The sequence below is a fragment of the Corylus avellana genome, chromosome ca3 (genome assembly GCF_901000735.1).
Source record: "Corylus avellana chromosome ca3, CavTom2PMs-1.0".
NCBI lineage: Eukaryota > Viridiplantae > Streptophyta > Magnoliopsida > Fagales > Betulaceae > Corylus > Corylus avellana.
This window is the reverse complement of record NC_081543.1, coordinates 9,225,153-9,238,221: the sequence shown is the minus strand read 5'-3', so window position 1 is coordinate 9,238,221 and position 13,069 is coordinate 9,225,153. Positions and strand designations below refer to the sequence as shown.

The 13,069-nt window shown below is 39.6% G+C and overlaps 1 protein-coding gene across 1 annotated transcript; it reads right to left on the bottom strand.

The window, feature by feature from the left end:
• Positions 1–285: 285 nt before the first annotated feature.
• On the bottom strand, positions 286–7,436 carry LOC132175104 (bifunctional adenosine 5'-phosphosulfate phosphorylase/adenylylsulfatase HINT4). Its single transcript, XM_059586933.1, has 6 exons — positions 7,149–7,436; positions 7,015–7,061; positions 2,417–2,493; positions 1,601–1,666; positions 775–853; positions 286–634 (listed from the first exon to the last, which is right to left on the bottom strand). The coding sequence occupies exons 1-6, from the start codon at positions 7,230–7,232 to the stop codon at positions 529–531; spliced, it is 459 nt and encodes a 152-aa protein (XP_059442916.1). The 5' UTR covers positions 7,233–7,436; the 3' UTR covers positions 286–528.
• Positions 7,437–13,069: the final 5,633 nt, after the last annotated feature.

Here is a 13,069-nt window from a genome sequence, read left to right as displayed (position 1 = left end):
TGAAGATTACAGATCATATGAAAACAACATGAGCATTTTTATAGCAAAAAAATTACCATTTATCAGATGTTGGAAGAAAGACTATGCCTGCCAATTTTGACATCTACCACCTAAAGGACTCAGCACATGTGGCATAGAAAAGGGAATTATGTCACACCGGAACACTTTTTCAAACAAAAAATAAAAAGCATCAACAAACAGTGAGTTATCCAAAATGCTATACGATTACGCAATCTCTCACAAAGCCTTCCTTGGCAAGGGTTCTCATGTGAATAACATACAGCCTTGGATTAGGAATATCAAGTATTGATAAATAGGAATATCCATAGGTTGTTCATTATGCTATTAGACATGAAGCATCAGGAATTACACATCATCTTAGAGGACAACTGCACCCAACATTATTCAACACAACATAATACAACATTTCAACAAGCCAAAAACTTACACCACTAGAATGTATTATACCCAAGCTTATAGGCAAAGGCCATATCTTTATACTTTGTATAGAGATCAATCATAAGACGATCATACTTTTGAAATAACAGGTGGTAAAGGCCTTAACTTCTCCAACAGCTTCTCGGCTTCAAGAAACCCAAGCGATCCCAGAGACAAAAATTTTATAGATTTCCATCTGTTCAAGCTCGTAGAGAATTAGAATGTATGTATGCAATTTCTAAGAACAAATACAGTCAATGAAAACAATATATAACATTAAAAAAAAAAAAAAAAAAAAAAAAATTAAGGTGACATAAGAAACACCAGGTAACTAACCTGGGTGTGTATGGTAGCGCCAGACAGTGAAGGTGTAGATGGTTAACAGAGTTCAACGGAGGTTGATGAAAGCCAAATCAGGCCCTGTAAAACAAGGTGAGCTTGAGCTCAGCTCAAGATCAACCTTGTAAAGACCTACTTGAGCAGCCTCCAGCTACGCTCAATCTTGAGCCTTTCACTCAGCTTGACTCAACTTTTCAAAAAAAAAAATGAGCTGCTCAAGCTCAAGTGGAGACAGGCTTATTCAAGGCTTCGATTCAGATAACTCAAGAGGTAAATGAGCAGAGATTGAATGATGTAAAGAAATATGAAACCTATTTGTAAAATGGAGCAACACTAAATTCAGGTTACCTCTGACCTACTTGTTCCCAAATTAAGTCTGAATGCTTACTTTTTTTTTTTCCTAATCCATTGACCTAATTTATTGTGTATAATTAAGGGTACAAGGGATCACAAGAAAATCTTAAAATCAATAACATCTTAGACCAAAATTACAAAAATTGAAAGAAAAAAAGGACATCCAAGAACATAAAATGAAGGGATATGTTGTTTAATGTAACCCCAAATTACAAGCAAACAAAAGAACATCTGCATCCTTCACTGGCCAGTATTTCCATTAAAATATTATATATTGTATGTATCTGCTAAAGGTTGGTAAAAACACATATATAACATAAGCAATTAGACAAAAATATAGATATTAAAACTTATCATAAACTAGTTTTCAAATCTGCAAAATTACTGAAATCTCTCTTTAATGAACAATCACTTTGCATAGAACCAGCAATAGATAGTCTTGAAGGCTTCATGAACAAGAGACAATACCTGTACTGCGTGCTCTGAGGTGCATCTTGGCTTAATAGCGTTTTCCCTACCTCTAACATGTGACTTACTGGATAAAACAGAAAAAAACAGAATATTAAGGCATCTTTGGTGAAGTTTTCCAAAAGTGTTTTGGAAAAGGTGAAAATTGAGACGTTTATTAGTGGGAGCCGCATTTGAAAAAGTGTTGTTTGTAAGATCTACAAAAGACAATTCGTTTGATAAACTTAGAAGTGTTATATATTTGGGCTAGCTAGAGGTAGCTTCCATGGGAGGCAGCCGCCACCTCTGTGAAGGCTGCCACTGTGGTGGCCACCATGTAGATTTGGCGGCCACCATGAAATTGCTAGACAAATCTGGTGGCCCTGCGGTGGCTGCCAGAAAGATTTGACTGCCAGAAAGATCTGAAGGACACTACGGGCTGCAAGACATATCGGCAGTCACCCGTGGTGGCCACCTTGTGGATCTCCCAGCCTCCACTTTTTTAAAATTTTTAATATGCAACTAGATATCTGAAAAAAAAAAAAAAAAAAAAAAAAAAAGAAAAGGAAAAAGAGTTTGTGTTTTATTATTTGATAAGTGTTTTATAAAAATCCTTTTGTTTTTTGAAAAATGTGTAGTGGCAGGGACCACATCTGAAAACCCGTTTGGATAACTGTTGTTTGAAAAGTGTTTTCAGTATTTGAAAATTGACAATAGTTTCTTAAAATTTTGCCAAACCAATCCTTAGACTGAAAAAAAAAAATGAAGTATCAAAATGGGAAGTCCCAAACTGGTTCAAACTATTAAATGAAATGCAATGGCTAGACATTTTCCTTACCTAAGGAGTAGTCCTCAGTTCTCCTCTGGAGATTCTTTACAGAAGGAATGTGCTCCACAGGAATCACCAAGTAATGCCTATAAAGTTGTCATGCAATTGAAATGGTCCACATGGTCAAACTAAAAAAAAGAAGTCGTAAACATGGGTGCTGGTAGGACCCAAAAGTGCCAAATTTCAAAATGGGATTGGCATGCTAAACATTATCAATAACACAAATATGGCAGAAGAATCCCATCTAGGTGTTTAAGAGTGTTGCAGACACAATTACAGAATCGGAGACCTCATGCTATGTGTTAGGCTCACTAAAACTGGAAAATGGGTGCTGGGGTAGTGGTCTATGCAGCGTGAATTGTGGGAAAAGAGAGTCTCCGTTTTGCACCACATAAAACAAGGCAAAATGAAGCACCTTCGTGGGGGTGTTTCGTATGTCAGATTATGTGACCATGGGATAGAGCAATTCCTTGGGATAGAATAGTGGGAAGTTTGCACATTGTGGTGGGTGTCCTTTGGGGGGTGGGGGGACAATGATGTGGGGTATGGAAAATAATATTTCCTGTATGTGTGCAGAGTGGGTACGAGTGATAAGAGTTGGAAAGTGGATTACGGACTAGTTCTGGGTAGATCAGAAAAAAAATAAATAAATAAATAAAACCCTCATTCCATCATTCTTAAGTATGGTTCCAATCAAATTTGGATCTTGTTTAGTAATTAATTTTCGATTTCTTGAACTGGTCCATTTGGTTCTTGTCAATTGGTATCTGAATCAATGACAACCAAAAAGAAGAGGATTAAGAAGCTAAAAGACATGCACGGGTGAATGAAGGCATTCGCAATCTGAAGTGGCAGCAAGGGTAGAGGCCCAAGCTGCTATTGAAAGGTTGCAATGGGTGAAGAACACCCTAATGGAGCTACTATGACCGATCAGGGGTTCCGGCAATCAAATTGACTGGTCACCAACGAGCTCCACAGATAAAGGGTCTTCTTCAGCACCTGCTACCGAAGGCAACATAGTGACTCCAGAATTTGTCTCCCCTATATATAAAGATGGGATTTCCGTGCTATTTGAGTGCGGACTCGACAAAGTGACTCAATTGAGTGGCTCACTTCTTTTTTTTGATAGGTAATATCAATGTATTAAAAAGCGCAAGGGGCGCAACCCATGTACACAAGAAGTATACAAAAGAGCCCACAAATACAAGCTTTAAACTGAAAATGACACACAGAAATCTAGAAATTCTGCAAGCGTTGAAGCTTGCGAAGAATACCACATTACTCTCAATGAGAAAAGTGTTTGGAGCACCCTTTTCTTCAACTCTATAATTCCAATTTCACGATCCTCAAAACTCCGTGCATTCCTTTCTCTCCATAAGCACCACATTACACAATTGCGTGGCTCACTTCTATGAGCAATAAGGCATCCCATCTGAACACAGACTCAACTTGGCCTCCTTTCAGGTGGAGAGTGAGACTAACTAGTGGTTTGAGTGACTACAATGCACACACAAGGAGGGATCGTAACATGGACAGATTTTGAGAAAGAGCTATTGGCACGATTCAGCCATGCCGTGTAGGAAGACTTAAGGTATTGTGTCATGGGGCCAATTTTTCCACACACAAATCAGCCAAGTGATGGCCCTAAGCAAAGCACACAGCAATGCTTAGGAGGCCTTCCACTCAAACAGAGGTTAGGGGAAATCACAATGCACAACACAACGCACAAGAACACAAGTATTTTATGGGAGCAACACCTCCCAACCTTTACACTCAACCAAACCAAATGTAAAAGGGGTGGCTAGGGTCCTTACAACTCAAATGGAGCCCTTAGTCAAAACTTATTCAAGCCACCAACGCTTTACAAGAGGACACTCGAATGACTCAGCTATTGGGATTTACAAGAGACAACAGAAGAATACAACCCTCACAACACTATAACGTTGCTCGCAAGTTTGTATGGCTCTCTCCAGCAGCAACTCTTTGCAACTGTTTTCCCTCACCAGCCAATCTTTGGCACACTTAACCAATGTTGCAAATGAGCCCCAAGCAGTTATTTATAAGCACAACAGAGGGGCACTGTGACGCTGCTACAGGCTCCAGCCCCTGGTGGTGGGCTGCTACCTAGCACACGCCCACTGCCCCAAGCAGCCATCCAGCAGAGCATGCTTGACACACAACAACATGCCTTTGTCCAATGCAGCACGCCAACTCCATGCAGGCCTTGCAGTAGCTTCGTGCAGCACCCCCACACGGCTGCAACAACTCACCAACAGCAATCTTGCCCAATGACACACACCATCTCCTTGCAAACATGCCACAACAGCCAGCTTTCCCCATTGCAGCACGCAATTCCCATGCAGGCAGCTTGGGGAGCGCCCATGGCAAGGCCACTGCCACACTCTAGCAGTCCTTTGGCACTCTTAGCATGTACAGAAGGCTTGCAGGCAATGATCACAGCAAGCACAGCACTGACCTTCTCCACTGCCACATGCCATCTTCATGCAACTGTTTGGGCAGCAACCCCAGTAGGGTTGTAGCCACTCCTCACGGCCCTTCTGCACTCCCAGCATGTGCAGAAGGCTTGTAGGGCACTCATTGCCCCAGACACACCAACAACACTTGTGCAGGGCAGTGCCACCACATGGACACTGCCTGCAGGCAACCAACAACATAGGGTCCAAGTCAGTAAGGCAACCAAGGGGTTGGGCTGCGCCCCCAGTCCACACAGTAGCCACTCCTCATGGCCCTTCTGCACTCCCAGCATGTGCAGAAGGCTTGTAGGGCACTCATTGCCCATGACAGAATCGCAATAGTTGGGGTATGACACAAAAGCAGCACACTCAAGCTACCACCATGACAGCCATGTCACGGCTATGACATATTGTCACAAATCAAATAGCAGGGGACACTTAGAGAATACCAGCGTGATTTCAAATGATTTGCTAACCAAGTGGTTGGTTGCCTTGAAAGATGCTAATTGGTGCCTTAGAGGACTTGAAGAGGAAAGTGTTTCAATTTCAACGAATGCTTCACCCTTGGTCATAGGTGCCGGAATTTGCAGCTGCTCCTCATTGAGAATGCACTTTCCTTGGAAGAAAGAGACAGCTTTTGAGGACCTTAATTCAATAGATTGGCACTCCCAACTATTTTTCAAATCTAAACCTTGAAGACACGGTTCATCTCCTGCAGGGGAAGGGGGTAGAAAATTCGAAAACCCGAGGATAGAATAGTCCGTGCAATGTGAGTTGTGGGAAACAAATGTGCTGTGTTTTGCACCCTGCAAAATACAGCATAATACAGAACTTCCAACGGGGTGTTTTGAGAGTAGGATAATGTGTGTACATGACGGTGAGATAGAGAACCTCCTTTGGATAGAGGTAGGAACGGGGGATAATGTGTCTAATGTGTCTTGTATGTATGTGTGTATTGCATGAATTGTGTGGAGTGGGTATGTGACCTAAAGAGTTGGGTGGTGGAGTAGGGATTTGTGCAGTTATTTGGAATATAAGAGGAAAGGAAGCATGGTGTCACGTGGATGAGAAAAAAAAACAAAACATCAAGCAACAATCAAAGATAGATATCCTTACATTTTTAAGTTTTTTTGGTCATTTTTGGGGTTGCTTGAAGATTTTACTGACTTTTTCCCAACCTTATTGATATCATTTCAATAGCCCATCAATAGCAAAACTAGCTACCATATAATTTTATACTAATATCAACATGGATTTGCACAAGCCTGTTTGGATCAACTGAACAATAATTTATTCTTCCACTTGAACTTGATATACCGAAAACTGTAGTCTTGCACTGGTTATCAAAATCATTTGTATCTATATGGTTAAATGTAGGCCTTTTCCCACTGAAATTCAATTCAAGTAGCAGCAGACCCAGACCATATCTAGGATATCAGATCAACCCTGTCTCCGTCCACTACTCTGATATCTATAGATTTCAAGGAGTCTTATCACTCTCCATTCTCCAATCACAAACATCAGCTCGTAATCCTTCTTCATAAGGATCCTCTCTCTCTCTCTCTCACACGCACACACACAAACACCATCTTCGTTCAAAAGCTTCCTTCTCTTTCTTTATAGCAACAGATCCACATTTTCCATCATTCCCTCAATCTAAATTCTACTTGGAAACATGAAATTTATTTTATTGAATGAATAAGTTTGTCCCCAAAGTGCTCAAGGGAAGGGAGAGTGCAAGATTTGAATAAGTTGGTTCCCATTGTGTTATCCCTTGGGATTAGAGACATGAAATTTTCACCTCTACTTACCCAATCATACATATCATTCTCCCATTCCAACCCCTTTCCACCGAATCATCACCACCTTCCCACAATATAAGGCTGTCCCGCATCCAAAATTCCTTTCATTTACCTTGTTCAGTCCTAATCCCAACACAGCCTCGACATAATATAATCCAAATGCCCAGATTCAATCACAAACAACCACAATCTCTTAAATGGGTCCCCATATTTCTCATTTCCTCTACCACACAATCAAAGCAAATAGTACACCAAAACAAACACACCCAAGAGACAAAAAAATGGCACCAATATCTCAAATTTGAATCCGCAAAACAAATGTTATTCAAACCTGACAGCCGCGGGGCTTATGTCTTGAAACGCCAGGACCTTCTCATCCTGCAGAAACCCGAAACTCAATCAGAACCGTAAATTTAAAAGCGAATGCACGAAAGCAAGAGAGAGCGAGAAAGAGAGAGATGATACGCTGTGGAGGAGAGTAGTGGTGGTGGATTTGCTGGCGATCTGGCAGAAGATACACGACGCTGACGCTGACGCTGTTCCCGCCATTTCCAATATGTATTTTGTCTGTGTTTTGCTCCCCCAATGCCTACTGCGACGGAGCTTGCCGTTGCTGGTAGTCGTTGTTTGCGAATCAAGTCTTCTTCTTATGTAGCGTTTGGCTGAGCCTGAAGTCGTGCGAGGACTTGGGTGGAAGCTCCGATGTGGAACGTGACTTGTGTTGTCACGCCAATGACGCCCACTTTAAGGTTGGGAGTCAATTTCTCAAGGATTTTCCCCAAAATAAGTCATCTACTTGTAATTAATTAAGCAAGTTTCTTTTTTAAAGCTTTCAATCTTTAGCTTATTGCACAAAAATAATCTATATATAGTTATGCCTTTTAATTACCCATTGCATACCACATTGTAATATGTTTTAGTTTTCACAACTATTTCTTTTTGGATTTCACTTAGGTTTGTTTGAAAATCTGATTTTTAAAAATACACTTAAGCGGTTGAAAAATTACAGTTTGACTTTTTAAATTGCCGTTTAACCTTTTAAATTGTGCGTTTTAAAAAAGCCACCTCATTGCCAGCAATTTGAAAACGCATCTCAATTTTTTAATAACGCAATCCCAAATTATCAATTTTTTTATGATTTAATTTAAAATTACATTTTTTGTTTACGAGATCGCAGTCTCAAATGTGAAAAAATTACAATAAATGTGTTGTAGTTATTTAAACGGTGCACACTTAATTCCATAACATTGACTAACAGTTTTTTTTTTTTTTTAATTAAAAAAAAAAAATCTATCTAGAACATTTAAGTATGAAATGATGTTCGCTTTGACAATATGTGCCTATAAACCAACTTCATTGTGAAAGCGAAGAAATTGAAGCCGCCTGCACAGTCCAATTTCATCATACTTTCTCCCTTTCCTCGTTGTTGCTATCATTTCCTTTCACCCATTAGCCATCATGACCTTGACTTTAAGTGACTTCGCCGCGTCAATGGGTGAGAGCAAATAATGTAAGCAAGCTTTGAGGGGAAGACAACTTGTAAAATAAGAATGGAAGAAGCTACATATTGAGCAAGCCAGTGGTCTTGTTGGTTGGCCCTTCTAGGGAGGCCCTAGAGCCTCCAATCCAAGCCTAATCGCGAGTAGGCTACAAATATTGTTAGAACAGTTTTGATGTCTTCGGCCTAGGAACCACCTTGGAAATGAGTTGATATGTGTTCGGGTGCTTTTGGGCCCATTTGAGACAGTAGGTGTTGGGTTGCCTAGGGCAAGGCGTAGGTCTTAAACCCTCAAGCTCATGGCTCAATACTTGTCAAATTGTTGTTGGCGAACCTGTCAAATCATTATTTTGTGATGTGTCGTGCTTAAAGCAAGGTCCTCACATAAGTACACGGGGCGGGGTTGCGTCTCTAGTGTCTCGGGTTTGACTTAACACCCGAGGTAGATGTAGCCGTGCAATTTCAACCTGGTCACTCATGCTTGGAGAAGGTATGTTGGTTGAATGGAGATTTTGCTGGGTTGAGACATGTGGCACTTTGCCCGGCAAGTTGCTAGCCATGCTAATTAGTGTCGCATGATTCGGAGTCTGTTGAAAGGCACGCTTAGTCTTTGGAGACTTTTGAAGAGGATGTCATGCCTTGCCAAAAGAACCATTGGGACAAGGTCTTATGTCAGATTCTAGCAAGCCAAGACGAATTGAGATTCCCTCCAGTTGGGAAGAAATTGGAGATTTTTCAATTGTTAATCGTGGCTCTTCATTTTAAATTCAATGGTCTATAAAATGTTAGTTGCTTTTATATAACCGAGGCATTAAATGCTGTCATTTGTTTTACCGAGGTTTAAATGATTTTATAAACCATTGGATTTAAAATGAATGGTCACGATTAACAATTGGAGAATTTCTAATTTTTCTCCAATTGGAGGAAGAGGAATGATAGGGACCCAACTTTTTTGCCCAACAAAAGTCCAACTTTTATCTTATTTATTTTTAAAAAATAAAATAAAATAAAAAATGGAAAAAATGTTTGAAGCAACCCTATCTATTTTTTGTCTTTCTTATATTTGGTATTTTTAAAAAAATGAAAAATGGTATTTTTTTCATAATAATGTCATTTTTTTCAAGAAAATGTCATTATTATGAAGAAAAATACTATTTTTTATTTTTAAAAAAATACTAAATAAAAGAAAGGCCAAAAATAGATAGGGTTGCTTCAGACATTTTTTTCATTTTTCATTTTGTTTTTTTTAGAAAAAAAATAAAGGGTAAAAGTTGGACTTTTGTTGGGCAAAAAAGTTGGGCCTTTAGCATTTCTCTTGGAGAAAATCCATACGCCAATCGGGGAAAAGGATCCTCTCCATTTTAAAATCCCTTCATTTCCTCCATTTAGTATATTTTGAAGGGTAGTGTTGTCCAAAAGTTTTAATGATGATAATACATTAAATGCAATATCCTTCAAAATGCACTAAATAGAGGAAATTGAGGGATTTTGAAATGGAGAGGATCCTATTCCTACAAGGTGACCCTTGCATGGTATTGCTTGGCTAAGGTAGTTGCTGTGGTGCATATGTCGGTTGCTCTTGGTATTTTTTGTGAATAAGCGGGCACTTTTTGTTCCTGGCCTACTCTAGACGCCCATGGATACTCTCATTGTGGGTCTTTTGTGTGTGAGGAAAGACATTGGTCTATCCACTTGAAGGTGTTGGCATTTTTAGTGTTAGAATATATTCATATTATATTCTAATATATTCTGATATTCACCATATTTGCTGATTGATTTATATTTTCCTCTGTGTGTGTGTCTATATATATATATATTGATTTGATCATGTATTATTGTCCCTTAACTCTTGATTGTATTTTCTTATTTTATCTGGCCTTATTTAACTATAAATAGGCAATCTTGTATACTGTTTAATACACACAGAAATATAATATTCAGTTCATCCCTATATTCTCTAGTTATTTTAACATGGTATCAGAGCCAAGTTGTAGCCTTGTCTAGGGAATTAGAAAGTCAATATGTTCTCCACACGATTCAAAGACTTTTTCAATTTTGTTTTGGTATAACTATTATACCAATAGGCTCTAAAAGGTCTGATCTATCCTATGATGTTTTTAGATCATCGTTCCGAGGATCAACACGATCTCACGCGCCGTCAGAAGTTTCTGTGTCCACGTTCATGCGCCTCACGCTTCATCGTCAGCCACCATGCGCCGCCTCACTCAGCTATTTTCAAAAAATGATCGTCGGAATTCAAATCGGAGGCTGCCGATCTACCAGACTGTGGAAAGTATGCGCCACCAGTAGCCCCCACGCGCCGCCACTTTCTTGTTGTGGAAATTCCACCGCCTCTCGTGCCACTTTTGTCCACCACACGCCACCATACTCAGCCACTTGCAAAAAATAATCAAGGATTCTGGATCGGAGGCTGCCGATCTACTAAACCATCTAGAGCACACACACCACGGAGCTGCCACACACCGGCTCCCTTGGTAAGTGTTTTTGAGTTCACCTCTTTATAATAGTTCCTGCCACACTAGATTATTCCTGTTTTTGAGCTCACAGCCTTATAGTGTACCTTGTTACACCGTATCTCAGCCCTTTAACAAAGCCTATATTCCTTATCATAAACTCGGCCTCACTGATCTTAAACCTTGAAACCAAGCTCATATCTCCTATCATACACTTGGCCACACCAGATTCCATCCTTTGGCCAGGCTCATAGAACCTATCCTACACTCAGCCACACCAGATTATATCCAAAAAAAAATGGCCGTACTTCTTACTCTCCCAAACACCAAAGAGATTACCCAACTTATCCCCATCATTCTCGATGACTCCAATTACCCAGCTTGGTCTCAAAATATGAGTAGGTGGCTCAAGGAACATTGTCTTTAGGAGTATGTTTCTAGCGAAGAACCTAAGCCTGTTGTTGGAAAAGAGGAACCCGCTGCGGCTTTTTCTACCCGCCTCTGAACATGGAAAAATATCCATTACAGAATTATCTCTTGGTTCTCCAACACTTGTCTCATCTCCATCGGCATGACCTTTGGCAATCTTGACAATGCTAAAGATGTTTGGGACATGTTAACCCAACACCACCAATCTTGCTCAGCATTTTTAGATTGTGACTAAGCTTCATTGCTTGCGCCAGGAATCAAGTCAGAGTATTACTGATTTTTATTCACAAATGACTTATCGTTGGAATCAATTAGCATTATGTGAACCATACTGGACCAATAGAGTCGATGCCTCCCAGTACATCACCTATATCGCGATAGCATGCGCCTGTCCGAATTTCTTACGGCAATATGAAAGTTTGAGAATACTTGGGCTTCCCTTCTTCACCGCTCACCGTTGCCATCCTTGGAAAGTGCCCTTAGTGAACTCTTTTCAGAAGAGACTCGATTATCTACTATGAAGCTGCACACCTCTGAGATGGTCATGGCCACTGCATCCCACAACACGCGGGCACCTAGTTCCATTCCTGTCGTGTCTTCCTCGTCTAATCGGAATATTCAGTGCCACTACTGTCAGAAATTTGGCCACATGTATAGTGAATGCAGAAAAAGGCTTTCTCATGGGAATCACTGAGCTCCTAGTCATAAAGCGATTGTTGTCACTTCTCCTGATACATTAGATATGTCTTACACCGATGTTGCACCCCAACCCAATACTCTTTCTCCTGCAGAAATTGTGGCTCCTATTTAGCAGGTTTTATCTAAGTCCAATCTTAATACCCCCATATCCACCACACCAGGTAATTCCTCTTGGTATATTGATTCTACTTGTTTTAATCACATGACACCAAACTCTTCCATATTTTCTACAAAATCTGTTTTACCTAGCTCTTCCACCATTTACACTGTTAATAGTTCCCATCTTGATGTTAGTCACATCGGGTCTGTTTCTACTCATCAACTATCTATATCTGATACATATTTAGTGTTTAATCTCTCATTAAATTTTTTATTTGGTGGTCAACTTTGTGAACTTGGCTTAGAACTACATTTTTCTAAACGAGGTTGTGGTGTGTAGGATTCACAGCGGGACAGATGTGCACAATCTTTTCTTGGTTTTTCATTGAAAGTACTCAATTATGGACATCTCTTCAATACATTCCAGCAATGTTCAAAAATAAATGGAGTTTTATTGTGTCTCCGATACACCTTTATTGCCTTATCAATTTGCAAAATTAAGAAATATCATGAACATAGTTATACCCCTATAGAAAGTACGTGATGACACAACAATAAATAGAAATTATACTGTCTTGTTGAGTCGACCCACTTTGATTCAATAACTCAACCTGAGCTAAGTTTCCACAAACTTATTTACGCTTTTTTTGAATTATTCCCCATCGATTAGTGAGAGATGTCTAAGACCAGATAGTATCAAACCCCTTATAGTCATTGTACTTCTCCCAAATTGGCATCCAATATGCCTTTTTTGACTGCTCATTTCCATGCACCGAATCAGTAGTAGTACTTACCCACAATTGTATGAGTAGAATATCTTCTTCAATGCTGAAGTTGCCACCTCGTGGTTTCTTAACACCATATTCAATATCAACTTGTGGTTCATCTATTTGAAAGTTTGAATTTGGAGATTCCATCGATTCAGTATAATCTTGATTTAAGAGTCCCATAAAAGATGTGTTTGTTTGCATTTGAGAATCCATTCAACAAATCTTAAGAAGAAAAACACAAAACACTATACTCTGTCAAACACATAAAACAAAAATAGGAAATTCACTATACTTTCAATTTGACTGCCATCCCAATCGTCCAAGGAAAAAATAACAATTATATTTTTTGTTCTGAGCAAATAGCAATAATGCTTCATTCTAGAGAATAACAAATAGAAAGATAATGCAAATAACAAA